This window comes from Carex rostrata, chromosome 13 (genome assembly GCF_964058835.1).
Source record: "Carex rostrata chromosome 13, lpCarRost1.2, whole genome shotgun sequence".
In the NCBI taxonomy this organism is placed as follows: domain Eukaryota; kingdom Viridiplantae; phylum Streptophyta; class Magnoliopsida; order Poales; family Cyperaceae; genus Carex; species Carex rostrata.
The window spans coordinates 9,485,684-9,501,690 of record NC_135930.1 but is presented as its reverse complement, the minus strand read 5'-3'; the positions used below and the strand labels follow the sequence as shown (position 1 = coordinate 9,501,690).

Below are 16,007 nucleotides of genomic sequence, written 5' to 3'. Positions count from 1 at the left end.
CTGAATAAACGGAACGAAGGACCGAACTTTTTTTTGGAAAAATGTATTAATCATAAGTCCATAACTACAATAAAGGTGTTTATAGTTCGAATTTGAATATTTTAACTATAGCTTTTTTGGATTTCAAAAGCTATAACGTTATTAAGTGTATTTTCTTTTACAATGATTATGAATAGCTAACCATGGTTGCGCTATAGTTTTTTCAGACCTTAAAAGCTATAGCACTACAATCGCTATTTAGAACCTTGATTTTAAGAGATGCGCGACACAATGTATTGTATTACAAGTATGGCGACAAGTTCAGAATTTAAAAATAATCTGACAAGAGATCTGGAACTTGTAATTAAAATATAACACGAATATAAATTAAAATTATTTTCTTACATAAAATATTAATAATTACCGAAAATAAGTAAAAAAAATATAGAAAAATTATTGTTTTGTTCAAAATTGAAAAATAATTTAAAAGGATACGGTCCTCTTTTTTAAGTACAAGGCCTGCCAGTGTTTAGGGTTTAGGGGTTTAGAAACAGGAAACAGCTGATTATGTGGCGCCAAATTGTACCACCAAGGAACCACGGTGCACCAAGCTTGGTACACTTGTCTCTTCCGTACGTGTCAAGTGGGACACAGTTCTCTACGGTGTCGACGTGTCTTCGTCTCGTGAAACCAAAGCCAACAGCAGAAACTTTTTGACCTACGGGCATATCTCAAAAAAAAAAAAACAGCAGAAACTTTTTGCTGGCTCTCCGTTTCCCTCTGGTTTCTCTTTAGTCTTTACATTCCTACTTCCTGAAACGAGCAAAGAAAGACATCTCCGCCTCGATTAAAAGCGGATCAATCGATTAAAAATGGCGGATAAGCCGAGCCGTGCGCTGGTTTTGTAAGGCGACGGTCTGACGTCGGTCATCTCCGCCTCGCATTCCAACCTCCATTCTTTCGCCTCTCTCTCCTCCTGCGGCTTCCTCTCCCTCCGATCTCCCCCATCCGAAGGTCATATCCTCTCTCTTTTCTTGTTTTCGCTTTCGTTTGGGTTTGGTTACTGTTACCAATCTAATTTTAGTCATGGGATTGAGAAAATGAACTGTTATTGATGGTAGATACTTGCATGGATGAATTCAGATTAAGGTGTTCAGTTCTTTAGTGGTAAATTGGGATTACTGACTTTTATTGGTTTTAATTTCAGACTCTGTAGCCGACAGCAGAACAGCTCAAGATTTGCACAGTTACTTGATTTGTATGATTTCTACATTGCCAAGGTTGCATATTTTACGTGGCTATCTAAAAAAAATGTTAGAAATAGAATGAATTCATTCTGACATAGATCTTATTATCAGAATGGGCAGAACAAAGAGTCTGGTTCTAGCGCTGATGTGAATCTTTAAGTACTGGAAATTTTGAGATACCAAATCATATTCAGATTTTTCCAGTACCTGGATTGTCAAAGAGGTGTCATCTTTAAGTTGCTGCAGTTTTGAGATAACTAAAATAAGATGACATGAGTTCCTATGTTCCTAGTCCACATGCTTGATTGAATTTAGTGAGAAACATTTCATACTAGGACTTACAGATGGCATTTTCCTATAATTGTGTGATGAAACCCCCATTTAATCAATTGAGCATCAGTTGACCTGTCAATGTAACAGCTTACCTTCAGGTATCCCTAAATCTTGCAAAAGAAGACTTCATTCTCCTCTGTTTAACCCATTTTTTCTTTTAACATATCTCACATGTTTAAATAGACACCAATGAATGATCTAATAGAATTATTGAACAAAAGACTATGCTGCATTGAATCCAGTATGGTTCGCCTTTAATTATTGAGGTTTAGGATCTTTGCTATATGCACACTCTTGTGTTTATTTTACTATTAACATACCTTTTGAGCGTCATCTTTTTTAAATCTTTCCTTGTTATTATTATTTTAAGTTTTCAGGCTTATGGGCCTCAGAGCAGCCATATTCAGCAGCTCACCTGGGATTATTTCTCTCGCGTCCGATCTCTCTCTATCTACTTTCCAACTGGAGGAAACTGACTTGTCAGAATTACCTTCTCAGCTTCTCTCCCTTCTAGGGTTTTCCGGACAAAATGTACTGGAAAAATCTGAATATGATTTGGTATTTTTACATATAGCCTCTGAAACCTTAAAGACCCAAAAAGGGAAGAATGCAGCCGACTGGCTTAACCAGTTAGTAGGGGCAATATTGGAGATTGCTACCCCTGGGTCAACTGTGTCATCCCAACTCCACCTTTCTATTGTCTTGAGCTATAAAGAATCGTCAGATAGGACCCGAACCTCCCTAGTAGAAGAAATGAACTCTGACTTAGGTTTGCTTTGGCCACGCCAGAGTTATACCATGAAGAACAGGAAGCCTTTGGATGAAATTAGGTAAGAAATATTTTTGTTGCATCCAATGTTTGTTTAGTTACCATTACAGGCATAGCACAGGTGCATATAAGTTTGTATAGTTTAGAGTTCCTTGTAGTTTAAAGACAAACTTGCACGAGGCAACCAGCTGTATTAATGAAATTGGTTGAGCTCTTCTTCTATGGTGCTTACAAATATCCAAAAATGAAGCATTTTTAATGGAAGGGAATTATTATCTTATGTAGGCATGATTATCCAATGCTGGTTGCAGTGGCGGGATGGGGTGACTAGAAGAGACATCGCCAATGCATTTACTTTTGAGGAATTCAATAAGGTACCTTTTGTTATTCCTGATCAAATATTTAGAAAAGTGCTTCCACTACTCTTAAGGGTCATCAGAGTGCTGTTGGTATGTAGTAGTTGCACTTCCATATTGTGAGCTTATTCACTTCACATTGGTACTGTTTTTTTTTTCCTCTCTTTTGTATGCTGGCTTTAATTAGTATATTTTTGTTATGATGTTTATACTCTGCCCAATGATGTAAAATCTAAAATGAAGAATAACTAAGATGGCTGTTCCATGTGTGCTCTCTCTGTGCTTGGGAGTAAATGAAGTTTCCTTTTGAGAGGCAAGTAATACAGTCTACTTACGGCATAAATTGCCCTAAAAGTGGCCTTGATTCGTGAACCTAAACCCTAAATCCTAAACCCTCATTTGGTCCGTTAAATCTAAAATGAATGGGCCGTATATACAGGAGCGGAACTAGAAAATTTAGATTAAGAGGGGACTGAAACTTAAAATGAATAGTGTGTGGCAGTTGGGATTCAAACCCAAGTCTCCATGACCACATAGTGGAATTCTAACCGCTGAGCACCCCATGGGTTGGCGGTATATCTGCCCCTGCAGGTATACACTTTGCTGCTTTATAGATGGTAACTTTGGAGTTCTTCAGAAACTGATGGTAAGGTTAGAATTTTGAAATATTAAGATGGTAACTAAAAAAATTTCTGTTTCGAATCTGGGACCTGTGATCCTAACTGTAGGATCTAAGTTGGATGGTGACTCTAAAACCCTCTGCTATTCATGCTATTTTGGAATTAACATGAGCAGAGAGAAATCCACGTGCTGCTTGTCTAACCACAAGATTATTTATTGTTTGGTACCCAAAAGAGAAACCTACTAGCTCCTTTGCTGGATGGAGTGGCCTCTGGACAGCCATCTCTGGTTTGTATTAAGCTTGGCTATTATTGTCTTATAATGAGGCTGAGGGCACTATTGCATTTTATATTTCCATTTAATCATTGTGTTTTTTACAAGTTTGCAACTAGTGTTGGTATAGGAATTGATGGTACTAGTTGGTCCTAATGTTTGTTTCATGTTTTTGGTTTCTTCCTGGTTTGTTTTATTCTTAGTTTTTTAACTAGTGTATTTCTTATTATGAGATTAATTACAATTGCTTTTATCATTTCCTCTTTTCTCAATTTGAGCTCTTAAGTATGCAATTGGCAACAGTAGAAAAAATCATCTTACCTTTTTGTGTCCGACATTTTTAGTGTTAGATTTTATGTTTGGTGTATATCTGGCTGTTTTCTTCATAAAAAAAAAAGGAAATGAGAAATTATACTATACTAGTACAGTATCATGTCAGTCAGATCCGTGACCCGGTATTTAATGGTTGTGTGTTGTTAACATGCCTCTTTATTAATACTTACATGTTCATTTTGTGCAAGTTCTACCAGATCCTCTTTACATAATTTTGTTGTTGTTTTTGTTTTTTTTTTTTTTTTTGCACATAGAATGGAGGAAATCTGGCCATGCTGGCAGACAGGTTTCTACATGAGGTGGCGTTCAAACTATGGAGGGCACCCAAATATGGCGCTTAACTATTGACCTAACAATATTGTAGAGAGAATGAGAGATTTGGTTTTACATATTTCATGTACTTTGACCAGGTTGAAAATAAATGTGTAGTTGGCGTTGAATGACGAGTCTATTCTCTCTTGGAATCTTGCTTCTGTGAATTGCATTTGCAGAGCTGATTTCATTTCGTTTTTTCTTTGTGCTGTTTTTGTTTTGGTTTCCTTTTTTTTATTCTTATATACTCAGGTTTGTTTTTAAAATAATATAGATCACATCTCAGGCTCATTTTCATATATAAGCTTTAATTTTTGTTATTAAGAAGTTAAAAATGATAAATACATACAAAATGAATATATACAATTCACCTTCTTATATTTATTTATGTCTTGGTAAAATAAATTTACATCGTCACTTTGTCAGGACATCAGTAGGTTGGCTAGAAGGCTAGAAGGCTAGAAGGCTAGAAGGCTAGAAGTCCAGAACTCATTTATAAATTATAAGGTATAAAAACGGACGTCTCGAGTTAGCGGTAACGGAGAGGTTTTGATTTTATTTTTTGCCATCCAACTCTTCAGAGTCCAGTTGTGTGCACTGGAAAGAAAGATGTAGAATTATTTGTTACAATTCTTTCAGTCCAGTTGTGTGCACTAGAAAGTATAGTGATAAATGAATTATTCGGGTTCGGTTCAGTGAGATCAAAAATTCGTGATTCGGGAATAATTCGGGTATAATTCAGGATTGATTCGGAATTATCCGGATAAGAAATCTCAGTCCAGTAAAGGAGCAAAAAAAAACCAAAAAAAAAAAATTGTTTTTGGAAAAATTTGGGAAAATTCGTAAAATTTGAGAAAAATTCGTAAAATTCGTTAATTATTCAGGTTTAACTCTGTCGAAGTTTAGTTAACCGAATAATTCGGCGTTCGATTCGGCATCACCCCAAAAAAGAATTATTCGGGTATAATTCAGATATCTTGTCACTAGTAGAAAGTAGAAAGAAAGCACTGAGAAAACCCATTACAGATTTTTATACACATATATGTAATAGACAATAGAGATTCTTTTGTTACCGTACTAAGAGTGTTCCTAAGTTTATTAAATTTATTTGTGAACTCAACTCTCAAATTTATTGGATTGATTTCAAATAACGAATTTAAAAAACCGTTAAAATCCTTGTACCTTATAAGTTATGCATTTACATATGAAAATTTTAAAATTTAAAACTAAAATTTAAATTAATCTATAAATCTTTTAATTTGAAGTTTTGAACTACTTAATTTTATAATAAATTAATTAAAATTTTAAAAAATTTATATGTTGACACACCACTTATAAAGTAGAAGAATTTAAATTATTTAAATTTATCATTTAAAGCTAATTCAATAAATTTTAAATTTAAGTTCCAAAAAAAAAAACTTACAAACACTCCTAATTTTTTATCTGGTCCATCTGAAAAAAAAAATGAAAAACCTCCATGCTTACAAAAACTGACACATTGAATGACGCTGGAGAAACATCCCAGTATTCCACCAACTTCGCGCCTTTTTCGATTCTCAACTTCATCTTTTCAATATTACCCCTATTAAAATGACTTATTACATCCGAAATTCTAGACTGGAGAGAAAAAATAATATACGATGAGAATGATTGTTTTTTTCAAATGGATAAATATTTTCATATAACAAATTTGTATAATAGATATAGAAGTTTTTGGATATTAACCATAATTAATTATATATATCTGAGATAATGCACTTGAATCTTAAAGTAGAATAAAGAATTTGATTTTTTGAACGTACACCTAGTTAAATGATATTAAGTGTTTCCAGATCTATAAAATAGTATGGTTGATATAAGGATGATGCTATCAATTTTATAAATAATATATAAAAACAAAATTATTTTAGAGAGAAGTATTATTAATATACTTAGATTTATTTTAACTGTTAATTTCTATAACAATTATCGAAATATGTTTAAAGTGACGAAAATTATAGTAATTGATTAGAAAACTATTATACCAACAAGAAATACAAATTTTAATTTATTGGCCAAAAACCGCGATCTTTTCCGGTCAAATACAAAGTTATTTTACCAGAAATTATTATAAAAAAATTAAATTTAAAGATATAGAGGTACCATAATGCAAGTTTACTTGAGCTAATTCCGAAGTTGGGAACCCTCGTCTGATTTGATGTTTCCATTAATGCTCTTTCCGATTTCCGAAAGAGAGTACTTGACAGCCTCGCGCGGTTTGAATGCATATCCTCTGCATTAACTCAAAAAGGAATCTTTTGAGTTAATAATTAACGACCGTCTGATCTTAAACGGAGCCAATCCGGCCCATTCTTATGATATAGGGAGCCCTTTAATATTAGTGCGAATTTAGTCTACACGAATTTTAAAGCAGATCGGATGGTCAATATTCATTAACTAAAGATTCCCTTTTGAGTTAATGCAGAGGATACGAATCGCACGGTATGAAGTTTCCTATTTTTTTTTTTTTTTTTGAAAGCTTTAGGATGTTGGCCGTCTCCTCCTCTCTCTCTCTCTCTCTCTTTTGAAATCTTGGCAGGGCCTGTCAAATACTCTCTCTCTCTCTCTTTTGTAGGAAAAGAGGTTGGTGGTTCCGATGGAAGACGCCATTGATGCTCTCATTGCAGATTTGGTTCAATCTCTCCTCCCCACGAAAATGGATCATAAACCTTCGATTTCTCAGCAAGAAGCTGTCGCTAAACGGGTACGATCGAGTCAGCTTGTTTGTTTAACGAACATATCTTTTTTTTTCGTTTCTTGTAATTTTTCTTCTGGATGAATGGAGGAGCTGTCTATCTTTTTTCTCTTTTCCTCAAATAAGTTGAGATTCTTTTTTTATTCTTCAGTTATTTCTACTAGGTGTTGTCTTCTCCTCGTCTTATCCTACAAAACTTGTGTTGTCAAGACCCAGATCTTGAAATTTTTTTACTATATGTTTGGAATAATATCAAAAGAAGGTTGTGAAGTGTAATTAACTATTTCATTGCGAAATGGGCATTTGCCTCTTCTTCTTTTTTTTTACAAAAAAGGGTAGGTTGTAAAGAGCGTACGGCTGTAATGTCTTTTAAAAAAAATTTAGGAAAAAAATGAACTCTGTTTTCTACTTTATTTAAATTCTTACAGCTGCTGTTTTGTTCCTGTTTACTTTTCTTCAGCGGGATTGAAGCTTTAAACTGAGGAAAAGCCATGTTTTCCTTGGTGTAAAGATATATTCACCTGAAAAAAATAATTTGAAAAAAGGAACGAATGAAATCTGTGTTGAAAGTTTTATGTTTGCGCATTTCTGAGAACAAAATGTTAAGGTGTTGCTTCGTATGAGCAAAATTTGACATTCAGGCGTTGTAAAAAAAAAGTTAGGGTTGATTGTCAAAATTAGAAATCTCAATGTAGACTATGCAAAGTTACCGCATTGTCCAACTTTAAACCAGTTGTCAGAGAAAATTGCTTCTTTTATCTACATGCATTAATGCATACTTGAAAAGTGTTGTATGCTCTTATAAAAAAGAAAAGAAAAGTGTTGTATGCCTGATAAAAAAAACCAACAAAACGATGCCTGGAATTCTGGTCACATGTGCCAACAATTGTGTGTGACCGCAATGGGTCCTCAGAGAGCAGAAAAATTGATTGGAGGTGGTCAGAATTCCAGGCATGGCTTTGTGGGCTATTTTCATTGGGTACTTCTGATCACGTTTGTTTGAAAAGAGGGAAAGACAAGTGAAGAGTTCAATTTAGGAGTTATACAAGTAACATTTGCCAATTGCAATTTATTTTATTTTCTCTCTGCAATTGCAGATGCATGCGATTGTACTTCTCTACAACTACTACCACCGGAAGCAGCACCCTCAATTAAAGTTCCTCTCCTTGGAAACCTTATGTGAGATGGCTGTTAATGAAAATCCACCCCTCTTGGCTTACCTCGAGAAAACCATCTCCCTTTCAAAAAGTCTCTCACTGGTGGAGAAATCCATCATGCGTGCATGCAACATATCAAAGGCATTGTTTGACCACGACACAAGAATAATGGAGACATGGCCGATTGAGAAAGTGGCAGTGTTTATTGCTGATGCCAAGAGAGAGAAATGCTTTCTTGAGAGGGACTCCTTGGTCGAGGGGTTTTTTTCACTTTTGGAAATAGAGGTAGAGGGACAGAAGCCTATGGATTTGCTTGAGAACTCGACAATTTCGAAGGTTGAGAGTCGGACTGGTATGCAAAATTTTGTGGTACAAGGAAAAAAAGGTCAAAAGCTAAGTAAACATCAAATCTGGAACAAGGAAAAAGGGTACAAAATGACATCTGGTCAGGTGCCTGTACAGGATGGTATCAGGATTATGTTTGCATTTTTAAAGATAAATCTGACAAATTATTGTTTTGGTTGTTTTAAATAGGTATCAACCGGGCCAATTTGTGTACTTGGTACAGTCGTCAAACATACTCCCTCAGCAAAGAAAAGTCAAGGGCAATGGTCTTTTTGATGGAATGCTTAAAGCCGCCATCTGCCAAAGAGTTTGTAGAGATCCCCATAAAAGATGTACTCAACAAGTAGTGATAAAAAACTGCTCTTTTTATTTATATATGTTTTTAATTTCTACTTGCTTGTATTCGGTTTATAGTATATTAGGTACCTAGATCAAGGAGTAGAGCATAATTAAGCAAATGATATTTAAATCATGCTCTAAAAATTCTTCCTCTTTGTTTGCTTCCAAATTAAGTTCACATTTAAATTAACATGCTTGGTGCAGTTTGAAATGTGCAATTATCCCAAGTGGCTCAATACATGAACAAATGCCAGTTCGATTCTTTCTCTTATTGCCCTATGCCGACATCATTTCTGACTGTTTGAGGTATGCATTCTTACCAGTATTGAGCTAGATTTTGACTTAAATTAGAGTACATTTAATTGTACTTCTAGGTGTGGTAGGATAATCGAGATTCTGTGGATGTAAAATTCAACTGAATTGAGGTACAGTTGGACATTTGAAGCTTAAGGAAGCTTAATTGCACGATTATCCGATTTCATCCGAATCTGAATCCGAATCCGAATCCGGAAAATTACTTAAATTATCCGAGACTATCCGTATTCGTATCCGTATCCGTATCCAAAAATTTATAGCGGATAAGGATACCATTAGATTTTTAACTATCCATAACGGATGTATCCGACCATTTACATCCCTAAACCGCAAAAAATGTACTCTTATGTTCTTAAATTGATTTATTGAAATACATATTCATACCAATGATTTATTAAACTGCCTATACATATATATATTGATGAATAATATAACACTATGACATGATTCGTGAGTAATGTTTTGATAATATGATATATTGTCTTGTAATCAACAAACTTATTATGAAAAAATATTAGATCTAATTTATGAATGAAAAAATTATATTTAAATATTGATAATATGATATGAAAAAAAACTATGACATGATTAGTAACTAATGTTTTAATAATATGATATGTTTTGTAATCAACAAACTTATTATGAAAATATTAGATCTAATATCCGTATCCGTCCGATATCCGATCTGTATCCGTAGCGTTTAATATCCGTATCGGTATCCGTATTTGAAAAATTATAATGGAAAGGATATGGTTTGATCACTATCCGATCCGTATCCGACCGTTTACACCCCTAGGTACCTTCCATTTCTATGTAATTGGGATGTAAAATGAATTATCTATGTATGTTAGCTTGGTGCTTCTATATTATAATATTTAGAAGTTGAGGATAAATAAATTTGTTGTTTATCTTTTTTTTCTCAGTAAACCGACATCACAGCTAGAAAAGGAGCTTGAAAAAAGTGAGGGAAAACCAACAAAGTCAAACAAGTCTCCAATGAAGATCAACAATCAGCATGTTCATATGAAAAAGGAACTATCCAACGGACCTCTGAGGGAAAAGGGCAACAATAGAAATGGCAATCCTGACAATAACAGAGAGCACAACCCCTCTGTTACTGTGCCTTGTAACAACTCTTCTGCAAAGCATATGACATCTTTTGCGGGGCCCTTGAACAATTGCTCTCTAAAGAATGCCACATCAATTTCTGAGCTTTCTGGCAATGGTACTGTGAAACCAGTAAAGTTAGGAGCGGGAGTTGGTAATAACAGTAGGGAGAACGGTACTGCCAACGAAATTACCAAAGATGTTAAACAAGAGAATGGTAACACAAACAAGGTATATTATTATATTGGCCAGTTTTTATGATCTTGTCTTGACCTAAAACTATACCCTAGAGCTTGCTTTGGACCTGATCATTCAAATAACATACTGAAACTGTCACATAAGTTGGAATGACATGCTGTAGTTGATATTTATGATGTTTTATGAGCCCTTATCCCTTTTGTAATGCCTTTTATGTTTCTTTTTCTTCCTTTTCAGGAACTAAGGGAATTAAACTCAAAGCCATGCACTCCTACAAAGAGGTCAATCATTGAAACCTATGTTAAGCAAGGTATAGATAATATTCTTCTATCACTGTTTGCAGGAAATAAGACAATGATCAAATGTGTCATAAAACAATTGTCTTATTGCAGAGATAGTTCCATTTGCGATGAAATATGCACCATCTTGCGTAGGTTGTCTGATGAAAATAAGGGATGATTTGGTTAGTGGATTTATTTTACCCATGTTTATACTTTCTACCTTGTAATTTGTGTTATTTTTCAATTGGTTCCAATATTGTAATTAGATGTTTCCTTTAATTTGGTCTTTGGATTGCAGTGTGAAATTCAGCTGAAGCTTGAAGATAAGATTGCTCAGTGTGAGATGGACATTCAGACCATTAGAGATGGTACTTCTATAATGATCACTTTTCCCCTTTGTATTTTATACACAATTTTCTCACTCCTATGTTAAAATTGACAAGCATTTTACAGTCAGAACAAGAATTAGTGTCAGTTATAATTACCATATCAGTCAAGTCTGGTACATAACAAAGAACTTTTTTTTTTTCCTTCCATTTTTCTTTCTTTTCCAATTTGAGACTTGTAACTGGGTTAGGTTTTTGAGGTTATTATTCTAGAGAACTTACTTTCTAGACCTCAGTTCTGCATAATCTCTCAGTTTTGTTATTTTCTTCTTCTTAATATTTGTAGAAGAACAGATGAAGTCAGAAGCGGAGAAAATAGTAGAAAGGTGGGAAAATGAAATTTCGAGTGGCCAGCTTGATGCCTCTGTTGGATGTCCAAATCCAAACAAAAAGAAGAAATTCAAGTTCAGGAGTTCATGCCAGGTATTTCATTTGGTGATGCTACTGCTGTTTTTGAAAATTATAATTATCATATATACTTGTCAAGCATATGAAATATCCCAAAACTAATACATATCTTTTCCATTTGTGTCAAAGAGATGCCAAAACACCGCTTTTTACCACAGCTCATTCTGTATAAATAAGGGAGAAAAGAAGGAATGTTCCTGTATTTTGAAGAAATTAGGGTGCATGTTATGGCTTACCTTTAGTTCACACTTCAGAGTGTTTCTTATTTGTACATGCAAACTTTTGTTTTCACAAACAACAATACTTGGGGTGGTTGACATTATCCATCTGAATTTTGGAGAAAACTCTCATCACAATGAAAGCTCAAATTCTTTCTTTTCTGTTGCTTTCATTGTAGTTTAATATACATAATTCTATGATTTTTCTTCTTTATGTTCTTATTGCCGATGGCAAAGAGGTTGACTTGTGATTATATCAAATTGTGGCAGATACTGGATGACAACTGTAGAGATAACAAACTGGCACTTCCAAGATACAACGTGCATCCAATTTCCAATGGTAAGATCAAAACTACCCAATTTAGTTCTCAATTTTTTTAGCTACTTTTTCATTTTGTTATCGGGCACATGCATATGTCCAAATCCAATTTTGATGTTGTAAGCATTATTTTTTTTATGTATTGGTACCAAGGGCCTGTGCTGTGAAAAAATCTTTTGTTTGCTTACATCATTATGAGTTACTTTTAAGTTTGAAGCTTTTATACTCTAGGATTATACTTGGCAAGTGCAACACTTAAAAGCAAGGGTGTTGATTGCATGGCTGAGAGCAAGTTGAAGAAGAATCCTCATGAGGCAAGGGAACATGCAGCATTGCTTTTGATGCAGAAATTGAATGAAATGGAGGAAGATTAGGGTTTATTAATTGTGAAAGTTTGAATGATGCCAATGTTTAATATATCTCGTTTTGATGTATTTAACTATTTACTGGTACCCTGTCATGTCAGCATTAATTGTGATAAGGGTCAAAAACATTACAAAGCCATCGGTTAATATTATTTTTGGCAAATGGAAAAAATCCTAAACAAATATCTCCATTAACACATGGAGGCACAAAATCTACCCACAAAAGATGGCAAACTGAATGGAGTAAATTTACTTGTAACAAGGCATACGACAATTACACCTTGCCAGATACTGGTACCTACCTGTGCCATTTCGTTGAGATGATCACGAGCCTGCCTTTGATGGATAGGAAGTAGAGGATAAGTAGGGCCAGGTTCTTATTCAAATCTGAACACACAATTATATATCTTATTGTACTAAAATCATCAAATAATTATTGATAGTAAATTGTTTGCGTTTAGAAGGATTTGGTACTGTTGTTTAGTGTTTAATCCTCAAGTTTTGGTTGAAGATTGAAAGATGAAATATCTAACACCTATATCATCTTTCATGCACAAAGTATTTAGTATAGATCGAGTAACGGGGATTAAAATCGTAATATTTTTGTTTTCTTTTTGTAAGCACAGGACTGCCGATGACAAATATTATCTTTTTGTAAGGTTAGTGGCTTTAAGTGCCAACTAATAATTTTATTGATAAAAAAAACGAACTTACAATGAGTCAAATGACTCTCCAATACAAAATTTAATATTTTATTCTCACAAAATTACTTAAAATAACTCTAATTTTCTAATCTCACTTATATATACTCACAATTACTTTATTACCTTAAACCTTATCGCTCTCTACGATCGGATCTGCTCTTTCGACAACTGTCACGCTCCAACGTCCGGTTCTACTCACCCGCGCTCCCCGCTCCGATTGAGATGACAAATATTATCGATTGATTATGAATCATATAACAAGTGGAACGAAAATTGTGCTAGGATTTAACTCTTTTTTTTTTAAAAAAAAAGCAAGAAGGGTCCAAATTGTTTATACAAAAGGGCCAATAGCCCAAATACAGTACAGTTGGAATTTGTATATACTCTTTTTAAAACATAGAGAATTAGAGAGTACCTGAAAATTTATTACCAAAAAGGAACATCACAAGTCGCAGCTAAAACAAAAGATAAATAACAAAACATCATACCTCGTAGTTTAAATTCATAATTTTATTTTTTGAGTTACTATGATTAAGTTTACTAATTTCTATCAATGAGCACGTATATATATATGTAATCATTCGAAGAGAACCAATTGTTGGGTTGGTGTTTGCTGGTGCAGTGAATTACAATAAGGTGACTAAATAAATATCATCATTTTTTTTTTTGGAAATGCAAATATATTTAACTGAATTTGCAACTGTCAATTTAGCAATTAATATTTATATTGAGAGAGGATCTAAAAGACAACATTGAGGTGCCAAAATAATTTATTATTTAATTGTTGTACGAAAATTCTTTAGACAGGACTTGAGATCAAAAAGTTATTAACTAAAAATTTTAGAATTACCTTACTAGGTCAACATTGCGTTCAAACAAAGAACATCTGCATTTTATGAACATGCACTATTTAAATTAATCAAATTTAATTCAGATCGGACCTGCTCATGTTCAAGCTGATCTTGCACAACTGACACAGATAACACCAAACAATTCCGGTTCAGATTGGTATCTTGATTCCGGGGTGTCGAATCACATAACAAGATACCAATGATCTAAATAATGCGTTTCCTCATTAATGTCATACGATAGTTGCTCCACGGTACCAGTATAAGAATTAGTCACATTGGTTTTTTTTCTTTATCTTCCTCCAATTGCATATTTTTAATAAAAGATGTGCTTTATGTGCCTTCTTTCATCAAAATCCTCTTGAGCCCTCTCCCAACTTTTACATATAACAATTTAATTCTCATTGAATTTAATCTCCTTTTTTGTATGATAAAGGAGCAGCACATTTGAGGCCAATTTTTCAAGTCAAAACTTTCTCAATGGGGTCTACACTTTACCATACTCTCCATAAGCCTACATAGGTGTTCGAGTCTTGGCCAATCTTCTACTTCTAGAACTACACAAATTTTAAATTCTCATGCCTTATCATTTACTTCAAATAATATTTAATCAAACTTGTGAAATTCAGTCTGAACTTTCGTGTTACTAATTAACTAGACCATACAATATTTATATTTTATTAGCTTTCGATGAGTTAATGATATTGTAGAGTTGGCGGCTGAAAAAGAATATATATATATATATATATTTTAAAGAAGCTGCATTAATTAACATGAAAACTATATATATTCATACTAAAATATGAAGATGAAAAATATATATAACAGGTTGGATAACAAACTCTCTTTAATCCGGATACATAATTTACACCTCAACATATTGAACTTACTGTGAATGTCCTTCCAAGAGAGGACACAGAACTTCCACAGACTACTAAGGCAATTGTTGTTGCGGTAATTGTCATGCAACATTCATCGCTTGACAGTGCAAGGAGGAACATGCTTTTCTTTGACAAAACACTCAACCGCATGACATTTTATGATGATAACAATAATAAGATTTGCTCAAGCATGTCATTATCAGCTCACATCTTGAGAATGTAATGTTGGCTCACGTGCTGATATTGTGACCAATTAATTTCACGAAAGATCATACCCCGTTGAAGAAAAGAAAAAAAAAAGACAAGTCATGGACTCTTTTTATTAATTATTAAAAGAGAAGTCATATATATATATACTTTTTTTACTAATTTGTTTATATATTTTAATTAAAAAAATTGAAAGCAGGTCTTTTTCTTTGATAAAGTTAATTTAGAGCCATATTTATCTCCTTTACAAAAGTGAAAATGCCTTTTCTTCATTGGTATAAATTTGTAATAGAGATTTTTCTCTATTTTATAGGATACATTTTCAAAATATTCAAATTTTGAAATATTTATTTCGAAAACAAAATTGAGCAATATGCTAAGCTCATTCACGGGCTTATGCTAGCCTATACATTAATGTCCATTAATGAAGATGAGCTAATGGTATTAAAGTTTAGCGGTTTTTTTTGTATTTCGATTCATTTTTTTGAATTGGAAATCAAGATTTCGTATTGATTTTCAATTCAAAGTCTTTTGTCGCAGATTTTTGATTTTATTGATTCTAATCCTAATTTTCAAAATAATCAAAAACTTTTTTGATAAGTGAAAAATTTGAAATAAACTTTTAACGTTTCCGCCAGACAGCCACTGTCTGATTTTCAAATATTGAGGAAACGAACCAAACAAACTCAATTAACTCCTAAACTGTTCAGACCTAAGATCTTAATTAAAAACAGAGCATACAGGGACACTCAAAAGACCCATAAATGATACTCTATATAATTATATATTAAAAAACGATATATAACTATGAAATCCAAACCTTCATTTACTAATTAATTATTTCCAGTAAGAAATAGGGAGTGCATAAAAACGACGTGCTCCATAAAGGGTCTAGAATACAAAGCAATTTATCTCCACCCAGAATATTCTGACAGGCAGATTCTTTCATAGGGGCGCAAAACATTAAATTCA

The 16,007-nt window shown here is 33.5% G+C and overlaps 2 protein-coding genes and 1 long non-coding RNA gene across 11 annotated transcripts; all 3 read left to right on the top strand.

Moving 5' to 3' along the window:
• Positions 1 to 737: 737 nt before the first annotated feature.
• LOC144564133 (uncharacterized) lies at positions 738 to 4,668 on the top strand. Of its 7 annotated transcripts, none has more exons than XM_078313660.1 (5): positions 738 to 993; positions 1,187 to 1,259; positions 1,937 to 2,389; positions 2,614 to 2,702; positions 4,650 to 4,668. In XM_078313660.1, exons 2-4 carry the CDS (start codon positions 1,240 to 1,242, stop codon positions 2,657 to 2,659), a joined length of 519 nt encoding a protein of 172 aa, XP_078169786.1. In that variant the 5' UTR covers positions 738 to 993; positions 1,187 to 1,239; the 3' UTR covers positions 2,660 to 2,702; positions 4,650 to 4,668. The 7 variants fall into 7 exon arrangements, with proteins under 7 accessions (XP_078169786.1, XP_078169785.1, XP_078169787.1 ...); XM_078313659.1 differs by lacking the exon at positions 4,650 to 4,668 and adding an exon at positions 4,166 to 4,534; XM_078313661.1 differs by lacking the exon at positions 4,650 to 4,668 and adding an exon at positions 1,338 to 1,449 and having other exon boundaries at positions 2,614 to 4,156.
• A 2,134-nt stretch (positions 4,669 to 6,802) lies between these two features.
• On the top strand, positions 6,803 to 12,828 carry LOC144564756 (uncharacterized). Of its 3 annotated transcripts, XM_078314353.1 has the most exons (11): positions 6,806 to 6,966; positions 8,055 to 8,466; positions 8,649 to 8,802; positions 9,003 to 9,104; positions 10,037 to 10,451; positions 10,656 to 10,728; positions 10,811 to 10,881; positions 10,998 to 11,067; positions 11,372 to 11,508; positions 11,982 to 12,051; positions 12,262 to 12,828. In XM_078314353.1, the coding sequence occupies exons 1-11, from the start codon at positions 6,859 to 6,861 to the stop codon at positions 12,402 to 12,404; spliced, it is 1,755 nt and encodes a 584-aa protein (XP_078170479.1). In that variant the 5' UTR covers positions 6,806 to 6,858; the 3' UTR covers positions 12,405 to 12,828. The 3 variants fall into 3 exon arrangements, with proteins under 3 accessions (XP_078170480.1, XP_078170479.1, XP_078170481.1); XM_078314354.1 differs by lacking the exon at positions 11,982 to 12,051 and having other exon boundaries at positions 6,803 to 6,966; XM_078314355.1 differs by lacking the exon at positions 8,055 to 8,466 and having other exon boundaries at positions 6,809 to 6,976.
• On the top strand, positions 7,029 to 7,491 carry LOC144564841 (uncharacterized). The gene is made up of 2 exons (XR_013514755.1): positions 7,029 to 7,219; positions 7,297 to 7,491. It is a non-coding gene; the product is annotated as an uncharacterized LOC144564841 (long non-coding RNA).
• Positions 12,829 to 16,007: the final 3,179 nt, after the last annotated feature.

Coding starts and splice junctions, on each gene's coding strand:
- LOC144564133 (XM_078313660.1), top strand. CDS start 1,240: ATGATTTCTACATTGCCAAG. Junction 1,260..1,936: donor ATGATTTCTACATTGCCAAG/GTTGCATATTTT, acceptor TTAAGTTTTCAG/GCTTATGGGCCTCAGAGCAG. Junction 2,390..2,613: donor AAGCCTTTGGATGAAATTAG/GTAAGAAATATT, acceptor TATCTTATGTAG/GCATGATTATCCAATGCTGG.
- LOC144564756 (XM_078314353.1), top strand. CDS start 6,859: ATGGAAGACGCCATTGATGCTCTCATTGCAGATTTGGTTCAATCTCTC. Junction 8,467..8,648: donor GAAGGTTGAGAGTCGGACTG/GTATGCAAAATT, acceptor TGTTTTAAATAG/GTATCAACCGGGCCAATTTG. Junction 9,105..10,036: donor ATCATTTCTGACTGTTTGAG/GTATGCATTCTT, acceptor TTTTTTTCTCAG/TAAACCGACATCACAGCTAG.